Source organism: Bos grunniens, chromosome 4 (assembly GCF_055505025.1).
Source record: "Bos grunniens cultivar Pamir isolate PY7600 chromosome 4, Bosgru_T2T1.0, whole genome shotgun sequence".
NCBI classification, from domain to species: domain Eukaryota; kingdom Metazoa; phylum Chordata; class Mammalia; order Artiodactyla; family Bovidae; genus Bos; species Bos grunniens.
The window spans coordinates 83,076,387-83,095,623 of NC_141168.1; the positions used below are offsets into that span (position 1 = coordinate 83,076,387).

General features: G+C 37.2%; 1 protein-coding gene across 2 annotated transcripts in view; it reads right to left on the reverse strand.

Annotated features, from left to right (window-relative positions):
• Positions 1 to 4,680: 4,680 nt before the first annotated feature.
• Positions 4,681 to 19,237, reverse strand: part of SEMA3E (semaphorin 3E) — a 275,207-nt gene continuing 260,650 nt past the window's right edge. The window contains exon 17 of one of the 2 annotated variants that reach the window (XM_086398568.1): positions 4,681 to 8,884. In XM_086398568.1, coding sequence (XP_086254694.1) covers positions 8,432 to 8,884 — 453 coding nt within the window. In that variant the 3' untranslated portion in view covers positions 4,681 to 8,431. Of the gene's footprint in view, positions 8,885 to 16,446; positions 17,125 to 19,237 lie in introns of those variants that run through there. The other variant, XM_086398569.1, reaches the window with a different exon arrangement.

Sequence of the window (19,237 nt, forward strand, 5' to 3'; positions counted from 1 at the left end):
TAACAATTAGACATCATCTTGGCACTAACAGAAAAAAAAATTTTTTTTTTTTAATTCAAGGTTGAGGTTATTATCTGTGCACTTCATATTAGTGTTTTCTAGGAAAAGCTATGTCTTTGATTTTGGTATTTAAAAAAAAAAGAGTCCAGAGAATGGGATAGAGCGCATACATGGTAAAATGGAGATTCAGAGGGCAAAGCCAAGAGCCACAAAGAATATTCCCCGGCCTTGAAACCTAATGGAGGTTTCCCAGCTGAATATTCAAACTGCTTTGGACTGGTGACTTCATTTTTGTCTGCCATTTTCTCCTTGTTTAATCCAGAATATCTGTAGAGTATTACCCTATGCCTGACCCATCATTATATGCTGGAAACATAAAATTTGTTCCTTTAGTTTCACAGGACCACAGATGGATAGGAATTGTGTCCCAAAGGGTAAATGATTATACACTAAGAGCCTTATTCATACTTGATTTAGAAGCAGTTGAGAAGACTGAGGAGTTCTGAGCTGAAGCTATAACAGGATAAGGCATTAGAAGACCTTGAGATGGGGTAAATGTATATTGCCTTTGAGAAGAATATGAATCTTTGGAGACAAGAGGGCTTACATGGTCCTTGAAATAAACCCACACCCTACAAATAGCTGTGAAAAGAAGAGAAGCAAAAAGTAAAGGAGAAAATTAGAGATATAAGCATCTGAATGCAGAGTTCCAAAGAATAGCAAGGAGAGATAAGAAAGCCTTCCTCAGCTATCAATGCAAAGAAACAGAGGAAAAACAACAGAATGGGAAAGGCTAGAGATCTCCTCAAGAAAATTAGAGATACCAAGAGAACATTTCATGCAAAGATGGCCTCAATAAAGCACAGAAATGGTATGGATGTAACAGAAGCAGAAGATATTAAGAAGAGGTGGCAAGAATACACAGAACTGTACAAAAAAGAGCTTCACTAGCAAGATAATCACGATGGTGTGATCACTCACCTAGAGCCAGACATCCTGGAATGTGAAGTCAAGTGGGCCTTAGAAAGCATCACTACGAACAAAGCTAGTGAGGTGATGGAATTACAGTTGAGCTATTTCAAATTCTGAAAGATGATGCTGTGAAAGTGTTGAACTCAATATGCCAGCAAATTTGGAAAACTCTGCAGTGGCCACAGGACTGGAAAATGTCAGCTTTCATTCCAATCCCAAAGAAAGGCAATGCCAAAGAATGCTCAAACTACTGCACAATTGTACTCATCTCACACGCTAGTAAAGTAATGCTCAAAATTCTCCAAGCCAGGCTTCAGCAATATGTGAACCGTGAACTTCCTGATGTTCAAGCTGGTTTTAGAAAAGACAGAGGAATCAGAGATCAAATTGCCAACATCCACTGAATCATTGAAAAAGCAAGAGAGTTCCAGAAAAACATCGATTTCTGCTTTATTGACTATGCCAAAGCCTTTGACTGTGTGGATCACAATAAACTGTGGAAAATTCTGAAAGAGATGGGGATACCAGGCCATCTGACCTGCCTCTTGAGAAACCTATTTGCAGGTCAGGAAGCAACAGTTAGAACTGGACATGGAACAGACTGGTTCCAAATAGGAAAAGGAGTACGTCAAGGCTGTATATTGTCACCCTGCTTATTTAACTTATATGCAGAGCACATCATGAGAAACACTGGGCTGGAAGAAGCACAAGGTGGAATCAAGATAGCCAGGAGAAATATCAATAACCTCAGATATGCAGATGACACCACCCTTATGGCAGAGGGTGAAGAGGACTAAAAAGCCTATTGATGAAAGTGAAAGAGGAGAGTAAAAGTTGGCTTAAAGCTCAACATTCAGAAAACTAAGATCATGGCATCTGGTCCCATCACTTCATGGCAAATAGATGGGGAAAGAGTGGAAACAGTGTCAGGCTTTATTTTTGGGGGCCCCAAAATCACTGCAGATGGTGACTGCAGCCATGAAATTAAAAGATATTTACTCCTTGGAAGAAAAGTTACGACTAACCTAGATAGCATATTAAAAAGCAGAGATATTACTTTGCTGGCAAAGGTCCGTCTAGTCAAGGCTATGGTTTTTCCAGTGGTCATGTATGGATGTGAGAGTTGGACTGTGAAGAAAGCTGAGTGCCAAAGAATTGATGCTTTTGAACTGTAGTGTTGAAGAAGACTCTTGAGAGTCCCTTGGACTGCAAGGAGGTCCAACCAGTCCATCCTAAAGGAGATCAGTCCTGGGTGTTCATTGGAAGGACTGATGCTAAAGCTGAAACTCTAATACTTTGGCCACCTCATGCGAAGAGTTGACTCATTGGAAAAGACCCTGATTCCGGGAGGGATTGGGGGCAGGAGAAGGGGATGACAGAGGATGAGATGGTTGCATGGCATCACCAACTCGATGGACATGAGTTTGAGTGAACTCTGAGAGTCGGTGATGGACAGGGAGGCCTGGCGTGCTGTTATTCATGGGGTCGCAAAGAGTCAGACACGGCTGAGCGACTGAACTGAACTGAACTGAATCCTCAGAATCTGAAAATATGTTGTTACACGGCGAAAGAACATTAGTAATGTAACTAAAATTACAAACTTTACCTGGGTAGGCCCAATCTAATCACATAAACCCTTAAAACAGAGATATTCCTCTAATCGGAGGCAGAAAAATGCAGCATAAGAGAAAGACAGAGAGGGTCTGAGTCTGACAAGGACTCAGTAGCCTACTGCTATTAACATGGGGCAGGGCAGTCCTGGAACCACAAGGAACAGAATCTCCTATTTGCCTGAACGAACTCGAAAGTGGATTCTTTACCAGAGCCCAGGCAGCTGATGCACTGATTTTGAACTTTTTAGATCCTAAGCAGAGAATCCAGCTGAAATACTTTGGCCTGGACTTCTGATTTATGGAAATCACATGATAAATTTGAATTATTTTAAGCTACTTTAAAAAGCCATGTAAAATTAAGAAACTCTTTAACCATTCTTTCAAAATAGGTTAAATTTATCGAATACTCTCTGAGGGATCGTCCTGTTTGTCACTAGCTCTTTTGCTTTTTTCCTTGAATGTTGAACTTATAATTTTGTCTTCCCCTTTCCCCAAATCCTATTTTATGGCACCAAGAATCCCCTAACCAGATTGTTCTAAGCCAACAGTTCCAGTTGAGAGGCCACTTTTCATCACTTTCTCCAGATGTCACTTTTCACTTAGCTTCAGATATTTTGAAATGTCTTGGAATATTAGTTCATAGACTCCTTTTGCACGTTTCTATTTCTTTCTTTTTTTGTTAAATTACTATTTTCTTTCTTTTTATGTAGCAGTTATCATTGCTACATCATTGTAGCTCCTCTGAATCAAAGTGTGGCTTTTTTAATGTCGTCCTGACCAGAAGTCCCAAGATTCATATTTAGAAGTACTTTTCACAACATTCCAAAGACTTGAAAAAAAATTTTTAAAGCTACACTCTTGTTGAGGGTCTTAGTACACAGAGGAAAATGAAGATTTGGACTATTTCCCATGAAAACATACTCTCAGAACAAATGCAATTCAATTTTATTCATTTACATAACTTAATGGCATTAGTAAGCAACTATCCCCTGCCTGGCATACAGTTTTTGAATAAAAAGATGGGTGCATACTTCTGTTCCCTTTGAATAACAAGTACGAGATTTCTAATCCTCACAATTGTTTCCCTGCTTTCCCTCAAATAATGACTAAATATGTATCTAAAAATCCATTTCAATGGGTTCATCAAATACTACATTAAAAGTAGGTCCTGTATTATACATACATGCAAGTGTGAAACATGTATAAACAGTTACCATTAATGGCACTTTCTTACCACAAAGCTGCCAGAAACAGTGTTCTAGATTGCCAAATTCTTCCTTTAATACATTGGGAATAATTACTTATTGATACAATAAATTCGGCCTTAAAAACAAAACTCCCAAAAGGACGAGTCATTTACCATTAAATATTATTAAATCACCTCCCCAAGTAAGTAAGCAAGTAAGTGTTAGTCGCTCAGTCATGCCCAGCTCTTTGTGATTCCATGGACTGTAGCCCACCAGGCTCCTGTGTCCATGAGACTTTCCAGGCAAGGATTCTGGAGTGGGTTGCCATTTCCTTCTCCAGGGGATCTTCCCAACCCAGGGATCAAAGCTGGGTCTCCTGTACTGCAGGCAGATTCTTTACCGACTGAGCTACAAGGGAAGCCCAAGTTCTTATTAAAATTAGCAGTTCAGTTCAGATACTCAGTCATGTACAACTCTTTGTGACCCCCATGGACTGCAGCATGCCAGGCTTCCCTGTCTATCACCAACTCCCAGAGCTAGGGAAGACAGCAATTTAGATACAAGTTGAGGCTTGCAAAAATCATAAACATCCTACCAGTTGTCATCTTAAAAGCATTCATTTTCTAAATCTCTCACCTGGATGATGCAGCTTTGAAAGGAATTTCTGGCTACTGGTTCTAGAAACACGGTGTGGAAGGCACAAATCCAACAGCTCCAAGGCAATGAGATGAACACTCTCCTTCTTAGAAAGTTGACTTATACATTTGAAACAAAAGTGAACTAAAGTCTATTCTAAATCCTTGAAAATTAATGCTCGTCCAGTATTGCATGTTGATATTCAGGCTTGATATTATTATGAAACTTGGGTTCAACAGACAAGAACTTAGAAAATACTCCTCAGACAACACTTAAGGGTTTCACAAATATTTATTTCTTTATCCTCTAAGTTGAACTAAATAGAAATTATACATAATGGTACAAATTATGCAGTGTACATTGGCAGATTCATGTGACAGTCAGAGACCCATTGTCAATGGTCTTTGCAGCTTGCCACCATGTGGTAATAAGTCTCATAGCTTATCATCAGTGAGCAGAAACAATATGGCACATGCTGTTATGGATGTGGGCAAGCAAATAAAAGGAAGTCATTTAGACAAAAATACCCCAGTACAGTCCTCCAGCTTATAACTAAGCCATTTAAACACAAACAGAACACACTCAGTTTATAATGAAAGCCAAAAGATAATGCTATCTTCCCAAGAAAAATAAACATACCAGCTTAAATAACATACTACAATCAAAAGTTTTCATTGGAAATCAATTATTTATATCTGATTCAAATGCAACAGTTGTTGGCCTGAAAAATGAGCACTGTTTTTGAAGAAGTAATTCAAAGTGATTCTCTGCGGTAAGAAAAAGAACATCAACTCCTTTCTGTCATTATGACTGCGGCAATTTTTCCTGGGATCTCAAATACCTATTCAAGGCTAGGTAATATTTGTAATATTTTAATGTATTTGTCAAGCTGAAGACAATGCATTTTAAGGACAACAGCTGCTGTGTTTGATTCATGCTTACACAAGCACCCAAAATGATTTACTGTATTTTACAAATTTTACAAATGTTCATAATCACTATGAGGATTTATAAAACCCTATACCCTATAGTAAATATTAAATACTCGATAAAAATCTCCTAAGTATTTAACTAACTTTAGGAAGGAAAAAAGACTCTAATATATATATACACATACATATGTATATAGAATTGCCACTTACTTAGCAGGCAAAGGCTTTCTGTTCCCTTTTTTTTCTAGAGCTCGTATTAGTGTTTACTTCTATTTTTAATCTCTGTTTCTCCGAGTTGATAAATTTGCACTGAAATATTCAGTAATAAACACAAAAGAAAACATTAACAATATAAAAGGCTAGATGTGTAAGAGACCTCACAAATCATAAAGTAAATTCCATTCAAGTTATAGTCCTTCTAGCTAACAAATCTCCATCTTTAGCTTAACAGGTGACACAGGACTGAAAACTGAGGTGCACATGATTTTATGCCAAAGCTCATTCTATTCACAGGTCCTCTCCCTTCCCGGAGAACATCACAGAGGACATCTGAAGAAGTAGGAGACTGACTAATGTGGAGATGTCCCTTAGGATTCTCACCTGTGTGTTCCCAGAGGGCATGATGTCTGGGGAAAATGTGCTGGGGCCAGGGTAGGTGACTAAGTATGTGTCCTTCCTGAGTTCAAGAAAAGGGGTATAAAGAGGACCAATTCACCTGTGATTTTCCAAGTTTGCACATTTCTCAAAGGAGATTCTACATTTGATTTCTAATGCCAAACAGAACAAAAGGCGGAATATGTTTTGTGGTATGTTTCAGATTCTCAAGAAGGACATGACAGCATAGGTTGTTGATTTGTCTTTTGAAAAGGCAGTATCTTAAAAGTGTGTGTATGTGCGTGTGTGTGAGAGAGAGAGACAGGATACCTGCATGGGGGAGAATACAGGAGGGAAAAAAGGGTGGGAGAGAGACAGAAAGTAAGAAGATGGAAAAATAAGTATATATTAAATTTAGTCCTCTCCCTGAATTGTGAACTTGTGTCCTCAAAATTTTATCAGACTATCAGTTAGCATTTTTAAAAGGTTTTTTGGCCTTATTAAAATAATCATCTCATTTTAGTTGAAACAGCTTGTAGAATCATTTAATTCTTAAGATTTATATAACAGAAAAGTTATTTTCCTCAGTTTTATTTCTTAAGCTACAAAGTATTTTAGCTTACAGTTAACATCACTGCTCTCCTTAACTGCTTTTGGGTGTGTTATTGAGATGGAAGTGATAGTCACATATACTGTACCTCCCTTACTCTAAAAAAAAAAAAATTGAATACAGGAGAAAATCCTACTTTCCCTTCTCTTGTGTTAATAGAACAATATTTTCAATGGTGCTTTGAGTCCTGCAGACACAAACTTTGCTAAGGACCCTCTGATCTGGGGTTATGGTTCTCTATCTCCACACTCGGTAGGCCTTTATTGAAACACATACAGCTTTCTGTTAATACTGAAATGGACATTAATGACCTCCAGTGGATTTTTAGGTAAATAACAACTGTGCACTTCAGAGAATGTTAATTTCTAATATATTTGTTTCCTTTAGGACTTTTGGAGCTTGGCAACTTATTTAATGAACTTTCCAAACTTTCTTAAATTTAATAATTCTTGAATGAAATTGCAAACCATCACATTATCAACTATAGCCTATAAGCTAATTTTGAAAACTGAGAATAATGTCATTCAAACTTAAATTTAAATAAATATTCATAATTATTTATGTGTAATTCACTTGCATTTAGTTTTAGTTAAATGAAAACTCTCAGAATTTCATACTTTAGAAAATTAACAGCTAAATAAAATAAGATAAAAAAACTTCAGGAAATAGTCATTTTCAAATATAAAAACCTCTGATAATATTTATAAGAAACAAGTAAAGATGCTCTAAACATCTTGGTAGTTAATTGAACCTCATGAAACAACTTTCCTATTTAATATAAAATTAAAAGGAAATATTGATATCTGAGTGCAGAATATTTTACTTTTTAAAAAATAAAACATGTTTCTGGAATAGCTTTTAGATTTCTGGGAAGATTACTTTTTTAAATAATCTTTACAATTTAAGTTTTAATAGGGCTTCAGTGCTTTAATACCTTCATTTTTGGTTTGTGAGATAATAAATTATTCATAAATACCTTATAAGAATCACATTTTTACTTGTTAATTTTTTTTTTTCTGAAAATGACCTAGATGTGTTTATTGAAAGACTGGTTCTAAATTTTTACTGGACAATCCATAGAATTAAAAAAAGATGTGAGAATATACCTTTTCTACCACAAGAGGGCAGCAAAAATGTTTTCTGTCACTCCATCTGTCTTGACATTCTTTGCTGTCTTTGAGATGTGAACGTTAACTTTCTTCTTTCTGCCCTGGAGTGAAATTCAAAGAATGTGTTTTCATTCTGAAACAGAACTATTGTGAGTGTGGTTTATTATTGAACGTTTTAGGAAGGACACAAGCCTCAAAGTGACCACAATTTTTTTTTTTTAGTGACCACAATTTTTCTTTCATAGTTTACAATAATTACAACAGACCTGCTTCATAAAGTTCATGGCTTAGACAACACTACTACATTAATTCTTAAAAGAGTACAGATGGTTCACTTGAGAATGTTAAAGTATGTGATAATCTATATATTTTACACTGTGATGGAAAGGCAAAATTCAAAAGATTAAAACATTTATTTATTTTTGCCATGATTATGGAAAATATCTAATTTTTCAGCAATATTGCATTAATTTCAAGAGTAAAATAATAATTGCCATGGAAGAGCAGCCAACTACTCAAAGCTACAATTATGGTTATCTTTTGATAAACAGAATGTGAAATCATTGAGCAATCCATGGTTTTAAAAAAAATTAGTTAATTTTATGTGAGGTTAACCAGTCAAATGAGTATATAGAACAATTTATGATATCACCTCTATAGTCCTTTCTATATTACAGAAAACTCTTTTTAAGTAATACAAAGAAAGTATATGGTTTCTCTCTTTTTTTTTAGTTTCTAAATATAAATTTTTCAGAAGCCAGTAGAAGGTTTCACCCCATCAGGAGTCCAGCGCGTGCCTCGGCAGGCGATAGTGCTCAGTTTTGGGACGGAGCTTCTTTTCCTGTGGGTTGGCATACTTCCACTTGGAAGGGGACATTTTAAGCTTTTTTCTCTTCTTATCTGTGCACCATACCTTTTCACAGTATTCTTCCACTCTCTGGAAGTTGCTATAACCAATCAGCTGCAAGAATTCCTTGTACCATGGTTTTGTCCCACGTGGGATGATGCTCCGAGCAGGACAAGGCATCTTATGAAGCCTATCCTCTTCAAAGTCTTTGCTAAACATCTCCTCCACTCTCTCGTCTTCCACTACTTCCAGGGTGATTTTACGGATTGTATGAACAAAACTATGCTCTACTGTCTGGCAAAAATAGGTCCCAGCATCCATTCTGCGTACTCTTAGGAAGAGTAAACCGAGGTCCATCTTAACCACTCTATCATCTGTCTTCACCTGTACAAGAACAAGAAAATCAAAGGCACTGAAGTATTATCCAGGAAATAGAATACCAGCTTACACCTTTCCACTACCTAGAAATTTTTTTTTCATTTTTGCAATCATATGATGAAATCCTATAAGTCATATATACATAGTTATATATTATACATATATTATATAATGAATATATTAACTATATAATAGATTATATGCACACTGGGTCACTTCAATCATGTCTGACATCTTTGAGACCCTATAGAATGTTGCTCACCAGACTCCTCTGTTCATGGGATTCTCCAAGCAAGAATACTGGAGTGGGTTATCATACTCCTCCAGAGGATCTTCCTGACCCAGGGATCAAACCTGCCTCTCTTTTGTCTCTTGCATTGGCAGGTGGGTTCTTTACCACTAGCACCATCTGGGAAGCCCATAATATACTATATAAATTTATATACCTTATGTTAATATTTTATTTACATATTAATATTTTAATACATACATGTTTATTTTATATTATATTTATATCATTATGTTATATATAATATAAATATATAGGAGAAAGAGGCTAAATAATTACATTAGGTGTGTGTGCATGTGTGAACATGTGTATCTGGGCACACATGTGTTTGTCCTAAACTTATTTATATTGAGATCACTTCATATCACAGACTTAGAGGTAATTTTACACCAATATTGTTAAGAGGAAACTGAGAGGGCTTTTTCCCTAATGATTTCCATTACCCATTAGAAAAAACATCCAGTTCAGTATAGCAGTCAAGCTTTGAGTGTAATGAAGAACTGTCAAATATAATTTTTTAATGGCAAAATAAATGCAATTTCTCACATTATTAGCTCAGAGGTTCTTATGTGTCCCAGATCACACTGATCAGTCTATGAGGCCCTGTGTTGGGAGAGCTGTGATATCCACACTCTCTCTCCTTATCAGAAAGAATCCATCCATTCATTAATTCAGTGAGCACTTCCTACAATTCTACCAGACTGTCCATTTAACAGACTAAAAAATAAACAACAAAAGTCCAGACTCTGCTCTGAAGAACCTCACAGGTCTAGTAAATATTAAGTCTGCATATACCTTCAGTACTCCACTATTTTCTTTTCATGTTTGTGACATAATAAATTACAGACATTATTTCTATCAGTAAATAATTATAATTCAGGATAAGAAGAGCACAGTAAGGCCGCCTTTGACTGTGTGGATCACAATAAACTGTGGAAAATTCTGAAAGAGATGGGAATACCAGACCACGTGATCTGCCTTTTGAGAAATCTATATGCAGGTCAGGAAGCAACAGTTAGAACTGGACATGGAACAGACTGGTTCCAAATAGGAAAAGGAGTACGTCAAGGCTGTATATTGTCACTGTGCTTATTTAACTTATATGCAGAGTACATCATGAGAAATGCTGGACTGGAAGAAGCACAAGCTGGAATCAAGATTGCCGGGAGAAATACCAATAACCTCAGATATGCAGATGACACCACCCTTGTGGCAGAAAGTGAAGAGGAACTCAAAAGCCTTTTGATGAAAGTGAAAGTGGAGAGAGAAAAGTTGGCTTAAAGCTCAACATTCAGAAAACAAAGACCATGGCATCTGGTCCCATCACTTCATGGGAAATAGATGGGGAAACAGTGGAAACAGTGTCAGACTTTATTTTTCTGGGCTCCAAAATCACTGCAGATGGTGACTGCAGCCATGAAATTAAAAGACATTTACTCCTTGGAAGGAAAGTTATGACCAACCTAGATAGCATATTCAAAAGCAGAGACATTACTTTGCCAACAAAGGTTCGTCTAGTCAAGGCTATGGTTTTTCCCATGGTCATGTATGGATGTGAGAGTTGGACTGTGAAGGAGGCTGAGCGCCGAAGAATTGATGCTTTTGAACTGTGGTGTTGGAGAAGACTCTTGAGAGTCCCTTGGACTGCAAGGAGATCCAACCAGTCCATTCTGAAGGAGATCAGCCCTGGGATTTCTTTGGAAGGAATGATGCTAAAGCTGAAACTCCAGTACTTTGGCCACCACATGCGAAGAGTTGACTCATTGGAAAAGACTCTGATGCTGGGAGGGATTGGGGGCAGGAGGAGAAGGCGACGACAGAGGATGAGATGGCTGGATGGCATCACTGACTCGATGGACGTGAGTCTGGGTGAACTCCGAGAGTTGGTGATGGACAGGGAGGCCTGGTGTGCTGTGATTCATGGGGTCACAAAGAGTCGGACACGACTGAGCGACTGAACTGAACTGAACTGAGCTGTACTAGTGAGTGAATGATTTGACTTTAGACAAAGCTAGATTCAAACACTGGCACCACTGTCTACTAACTGTGTGGTCTAGGGGCACTGATGTGTATTTTCTGTGTTCATTTTCTCTGTAAAGGAAGTAATAGTTATAATGTAACTTGAAGGATTGCTGTGGAGTTTAAATAACACTGGTGAGAATACTGTGTACAGAGCTATGAATACTTACCTTTACCTTTCCTATATACAGACATACTTTATTGTGGGTTTCACTCCAGATGACCACAATTAAAAAGCATATCACAATAAATGAGTCACAAATTTTTGGTTTCCCAGTGCATATACAATTTATGTTTCTACTATACTATTGTCTATTAAGTGTGCAATAGTGTTATGTCTAAAAAATAATGGATATACCGTAATTAAAAACACTGTTAAAAAAGTCAACTGTCATCTGAATCTTCAAAGAACTATTAATCTTTTTGCAATAGCAACATCAAATATCACTGATTACAGATCATAATGTTAGGTACTTAGAATAGGAAAAAGGAGTCCAGAATGGCAGTGGCTAAAAGACAAGGAAGGGAAAAGCCCACGAAAATAGAACAAAGGAAAGTCAAAGAACAGGAGTGAGGACCTCAGGTAGAAGACACAGCACTCCTGGCTAGCCCAATTTACATAGGGCAGGCCCAGGGGGAGGAGAAAAAACATAAAAAGAGGAGCCAAAGGGCTGGGGGGTCTCTCTCTCACTCTCTCATGCTCTCTCTCTCTCCTCTTTGCGTCTATTGGGTTGGCATGCCCGCATGCCTTGAGGATGTATTTTCCTTTATTTTCTAAATAAAACTGAGCTGTAACACTGATCTGTCTGAGAGCTGTGACACGGTTTGTCCGAGGGCTTTAACACTGGTCCATCACTTCAAATTTTTGTTGTGACAAGACAGAACCAAGGAAATTACACACTGTCCCAACAATAACAGATACAATAGCAATGAAAAGTTGGAAATATGGTGAGAATTATCAAAAGGTGACACAAAGTGAGCAAAGGCTGTTGAAAAATGGTGCCAACAGACTTGTTCCACACGGGACCGCCACAGACCCTCAAATTGTAAACAATACTATCTACATAATAGTAACAAAGCAAAGTCCAATAAAATGGACGCCTGTCCTTTCCTTTAGCTAAAAACAGACTAGCCTGTGTTTTCACATGGCCTAAGATCCTATTACAATGGGAGAAAGGTGATTTGCAATACACTGGCTGACTTCCCTTTTGAGAATAGACAAAAAAAAAAAACACATTAACCTTTGCCAATATAAGAGGGGCATACAAAGCGCCCCCTACCACTTTGGCAGGAAAGGCCATTACCACAAGCACAGTTTTTGTCCCAGTGTTAGATCAGGGCAAGACCTGCCAGGCTCAGCTCTCTCGAGGCTTAATCAGTTCAGGCACAGCTAAGTTGCAGTGGTACTCCTCATGTGTGATTACTCCTGTGTGGCCATTTATATAATCTGTGAATAATGTAACAAATGGTATTAGTTGTATAATAAGAGACTATAGGGCTTCCCTGGTGGTTCAGTGGTGAAGAACATGCCTGCCAATGCAGGAGACACAGGCTCAATCCCTGGGTCAGGAAGATCCTCTGGAGAAGGAAACGGCAATCCATTCCAGTATTCTTGCCTGGGAGAATCCCATGGACAGAGGAACCTGGCGGGCTACAGTTCATGGGCTTGCAAAGAGTCACACATGATTTAGCAAGTAAGCAACAACAAAAGAGATTGCAAGCCAAATAGGGATGTTAATGATAAATTACAAGGCTCCCAGCCATTATTCTTTTCAGCCATGTAAGATCAATTATTCAGCAGCTTCATAGAGACACAGGTGATAAAAGGGGCTCCTGGAATCCTTCACAGGGGCTTCCTTGACATGTCAGGACCATGTCTTGGTGGACAGAACATGATAGCCATTAACTCAGGAAGTTCTCCAGTGATGAGCCAGGAAGAGCCCTCAAACCAAACCATTTTCACTATATAGAAACTTTTTGTTATCCTTGAGAATGTTATCTTTTTCATCTGCCACAGAAAATAACTCAAAGGACTCTGTGCCACTCTGCTCATCTTCCCCAGTCCTCTTGGCAGTCTTCTTTACCACTATCTTTTTCCACAAATTCATGACCTATGGAACCTAGATGTGACCGCACCATGCCTCTGACAATAAAAACTGTCTCTGAAACACACCCTCCACTGCTTTTAAATTAGTGGCTTCCTTGGACACAGACGGTAAAGCGTCCGTCTACAATGTGGGAAACCCGGGTTCAGTCCCTGGGTTGGGAAGATCCTCTGGAGAAGGAAATGGCAATCCACTCCAGTACTATTGCCTGGAAAATCCTATGGACGGAGAAGCCTGGTAGGCTACAGTCCATGGGGTCGCAAAGAGTCAGACACAACTGAGTGACTTCATTTTTCACTATGAACACAGATAGACTTGACTCCTTAAATGTCTTTTGTTCTGTGTAGTACATGCCATTATACTGGTTCTCTCCTTGGTCTTTCTGTTGATTTTTCTTTCCCTCAGAGGCATAAGCCTCTGTCCTTCCTTTATCTCACATTTTATTTGCATCCGTTGATAATTCTTCTATTTTCTCATTTTGATCAACTTCCCTAAGATGGTACATCTTACACATGAATAGTCCATTATTTTGTATTTCTTATTAATTATAAAATACTGACCAGGACTAAGTATATGACAATTCACTAACTATATTTCAGTGACTTTCCACTCAAATTGCACTCCCCTCCCATTTATTAAATTCTCTCTTTCTGACCATATCATCATTATTTTTGAACCTACCCTTAACTGCTGGTCATTGTATTTCACCATCATTTTTCTATCCATATATCAAATACAGCAAGGTCTCACCAAAATTTCTTCAGGGCTGACCAGCATAAACATCCCTTCCATTTCACTATTTTTGCTACATGTTAGACTCTCCTATTTCATGACTGTTTTTTATTTTTTATTTTTTTGACCTTATCTCATGGCAGTCAAGGAGAAGGCAATGGCACCCCACTCTAGTACTCTTGCCTGGAAAATCCCATGGGTGGAGGAGCCTGGTGGGCTGCAGTCCATGGGGTCGCTAAGAGTCGGACACGACTGAACGACTTCACTTTCATGCATTGGAGAAGGAAATGGCAACCCACTCCAGTGCTCTTTCCTGGAGAATCCCGGGGACGGGGGAGCCTGGTGGGCTGCCGTCTATGGGGTCACACAGAGTCGGACACGACTGAAGCGACTTAGCAGCAGCATGGCAGTCACCCCCCCAAATCCTTCTTTCTGTTCCCGCTTTCATGCCCAACTTGATTCTGTTTCAGGTCCTGAAAGGACTCCCATACAACTGGCTCCTTCTTATCCCAAAGAATGAACTAAATGTCACCTCTTCAGAGCTCTTTAACACCCCAAAGTAAAAGTATCCTTTGTCCCTTAATATCATCATTTCACCTATTACCATTTATACATCTGAGCCTGCAACATTACCTGCAAATGCATAATAGTCCCGTAATGAGTTTTCTTTTGACTGGTATCTTTCCCCTTTATTTGAACATATGGGTGGGTACTGGTTTAGTTACTAAGTTGTATCCGAATCTTGAGACCCCATGGACTATAGCCCACCAGGCTCCTCTGTCCATGAGTACCATTTAACTCTTCAAAGTCCATTCCCTTTTGTAACATTCCTGACTTAGAACTTATTCAGACTTATTGTGTGTCTGACAGCTCATATGGTAAAGAATCTGCCTGCAATGAAGGAGACCTGGCTTCAATCCTTGGTCGGGAAGATCCCCTGGAGAAGGGAATGGCAACCCACTTCAGTATTCTCGCCTGGAGAATTCCATGGACAGAGAAGTCTGGTGGGCTACTATAGTCCATGGGGCCACGAAGAGTTGGAAACAACTGAGCAGCTAAACACATTGTCTGAGCAGGTAAGAATTGCTCAGTTAACTAGATGTTACCTTTCTAATTCTCTATAGCAAAACAGCTTCATGTGGTATTTCTCACTAGGGTTGGTAGAAGAGGTGCATTTCGGGAGATGAGTGAATTTTCTAGAAGGATTTCTCAATGTATTTATTTTTATGATAATCAATATAAATTAATAAACTATATGGGATCATGTGGAAGATCAACCTCCTGGTGAATGTTTTTGTTTATCATTGATTCTGAGCCATTTTCAGTGCTTGAACAGTTTCCAGCTGCTAAGAACAAAGCTGGATTTAATATGTTAATGCTACATTCCAGCCAAATGAAAACCAAACAACACCCCTATGTACTAATGCACATAAAAATTTTGAAGTCACTTGAGAAAAGTGTGGGGGGTACTGAGTCATCGTAAGGCACAAGGTGTTATGGATAGATGTTTTACACACGCACATATGTGGCAGCCTGTATCCCATAATATGTTCATGGAGATAGCTTATTTCAGTGGAAAAAAAATCATTACATCAACTAAACATTTAAATGATGCCTGCGTTTGTTTATATTTAATTTGTAAATTTATCTTCAGTCTATATTTGAATGAAAGCTATGAGCTTAAAGAATGCATTTCCTATTTCAGTCTTTTGAATATTTAATAAACATTATAAGTCATGGTAGCAGCCCAAGAAAATGTTGTACTGTTAAGGGCAGGTGGTGGTGGGGGGCAACCTATACAATACTAGAAACGAATCTTCCATGCCTCACAACTCCTGCTGCTCTTGGCTTCTGTACTGCCTCTTTACTTCCCACTCCTAGGTCTTATTCTGGTCGTAGTATTTCTTTCTTTCCATTATTTGAACTCCTTTCTGTTGTTTACCCATCCATTAAAAAACTTTCTCTCTAGGCTTAAGTTTTCCCTTCTTAAATGAATACTCTCTTCACAGCCCATGTAGAGCTGTCTCTTTGTAACTCAATAACATTCACATTTGTAGCATACAAGCTAGTATTTTTATTCTTCTTCAAATTATTTTTCCATACAATTTTTATCTCTTAACCATATTTTTTTTTTAATTTTTCTCTTTAAATTATTATTATTATTTTTTTTTACTTTACAATATTGTATTGGATTTGCCATACATCAACATGCATCCGCCATGGGTGTACATGTGTTCCCCATCCTGAACCCCATATTTAACCATATTTTAAATTTCAAAAGGGCAAAGGCCTATATCTTAATCATTCCAAACATTTCTGAGTGCTCAGAACATGTGAAAAATGAGAACATACTAATTAGTTCATAGTGTACAAACGTGCAAGGCAATAGGGGTTACCAGTAAAGATAAATCCAAAAGTTATTCCCCTTTTTAGGTAAGTTTAATAAGGATTTGGATAGAGAGGAAGCAAGCATGATTTCAGGAACAGTTAGCAACTAATGAAGAAAGCTATGCTCCACAGATACAACAGGAAAAACAGTTCCAGGACACAGTTCTTTTTCCTGAAAAGAATCTGCATATAAACATTATCACAAATATGATCCTTTGTCCCCTCCCCACCACACTTCTTATGAGAATGAATAATACGTGAGAAAACATGAAAGTCATCTAGTTTAGTTTCTGGCATATAGCAAGCCGTTTATGAAAGTGTTTTAAAATAAAACAGCAAAAATATAAATAAATACAAATATTTCATTACTGAATAAGAAGTATTTTCATGTTTTTTTTTCCAATTCTGATATAAAAATCAAATGTTTCTTTCATAATCAGAAACCCAAGTTTGAGAAACAGTTCATTATGTATCCATAAAGTCCAGACTGGTTCAAAAATATAGAAGCACAACAATTACAATGGGAAAATCCCACACCATTTATTTGCATGTTATAGATGGTGCCTGTCTCACAACTGTGGTCTCCACTCCTGGTTAAGTGAATCATAAATTCAGGAATAAAAGATGTTTGAACTCTTGAGTCTGGACAACCGTACACTATGTAGGTTAAATTGCTCTGAAAGTTAAATATATCTTCCATGGCCTACAAATACCTAAAAATAAAAAAAGATGGCTTAGAAATTTGTATTTGAAGTCTTTCCACGACTTAATCTTTTCACTTTTGTTAACATGGGTACCTTCAACAATCATATCTTGATTACAGAATTGTTTTCATTCAGCTGCGCTGTCTGCAGACCAGATTTTCTTGGTTAAGAAGATGGTACATAATACATCATTTTATCAAATATTCTTATAGAAAATCTATAAAAACACAAAATTTCTTACTAAAAATGGTTTTAATATTGTTAGCTATAAAGATTGATTCAATATGTTTCATAATGTGGAATAAAAGAAGTAATTGAACAAAGAACCCTGCACATCTGGTAGCTGGTCAGGAAGAAGCAGTGCTTTCCATGTGTATCAACCATATGGTTCCATACTTTTTATAGGAAATGGATCGACAAGGGCCTTGAAATGGCTTAGTTCAGAATATATTTAACAATGAAATCAGTTTTAGTCGAGTGATAAAGACCAACAGTTTATATATTTATTTGTTTATCTGGCCTGCCTTCAATACAAAAAAACATTTGTTTGACTTACAGAAAATATATGATATGCAATAATATAAACAAAAAATTTTCCTTTTATTAAAAACACTTTCCAGTGTGAACTTGCTATATGATAGAAATGATTCCCCAATAGAGATAGAATGAATTACCTAGTAACTCATTTGGAGAAACCTATTACACTGTACAAAGAACAAAAGTTGTACTTATATTTTAGATTAATTAAAGACCCAAATGGAGAAACCTTGCATCTAATACAAGAAGATGCTGAGAAGAAAGTTATTATAAATAAGAATGCCATTCTGTGAAAAAATGTTGTATTCAAGATATCAGCTATATCAAAGAAGCTTGAATATTTATATTCAGTAAAGAAATAGTGTAAACAGAAGATGCAAAGAACTCTTGAAAGTCAACAAAGGGAAGTAAAAAGTGGAATGGAAAAAGTCTATGAATAAGTAATTCATAAAAAGAGAAACTCAAGTATTTCATAAGTAGGCAATGCCAAAGTTCAACATTACTAGTAATTTTAGAAATGCAAATTTAAATAAAATACTACATTGTACCCAGAAGAAAGGCAAAAATTAGGAAATACCAAATATAGGTGAGGATATGGGCAAATGGGAACCCACATGAACTGTTTTGAGAGTGCAGATGGTGCGTTAATTCTGGAAAGCACGCTGACAATAGTTACCGAAATGAAGGATGTTGACAGATAATAATTTAAAAATTTGCACTCAGATTTATAAGGAGTTACCTGGAGAGATGACCATTAAAGATGTGGTCCTGGGAATTACTGACACTTGGTCTACTTGTAGGGGAATGCATCAATTAGGAGCAATGAATGCACGCTGTGGCATGAGCAGTTGTCAGAAACAATGAAACAGAGATGTACATAGAACAGTAATGAACCACACATAGTGCTGAGTTTAAAAAGCAGAAGCAGAATAAGAGCTATAACAGAATCTATTTATTTTCACAGCTCCTGTATACTAAAAATGTTATATACCAGTTCAATATACAAACGCAACATTGGGCTTATTCCAGTCCTTGCAGTGGATGCATATGGAGAAGCAAGGAGGAAAGTGGAGAAAAAGTCAAACAAGAGACGAGATTTGTGTGGACTGATGATGACAATGTGCCCTAAAATAAGGAGTATGATTAAATTATGCAACTGAAGTCAAAAAACAAGAACCCAAAACCAAAACAAACAAAAACTCCAGTTTTTTTGTAATGATTATCCTGGTCTGTCTATAAGATCCGTTCATGCTCTAGAATACTGTAATCATACACTTTTACAAATACTGCTTGAAAATAAATGGCAGTTTAAGAGTAATTTTTTTTACTATATTTTAATATAGTAAAATATAAAAATATTTTATCTTTAAAATATTTTTTAAATATTTCAAGTAAAAAATATTTGAAAAATTTTATAGATAATAATAGCAGGATGATCAGGGTAAAGGGAATAAGAGGACAGGGGATGAAAGCAAAGATAATGTCTGAACACAAAAATGCACAGCATAAGACACTCAACAGCTACTTTAATTGGAGTATCAATTCAAAACTAAATTTCCTAGTGATGAAAGGAAAGAGGAAAGTA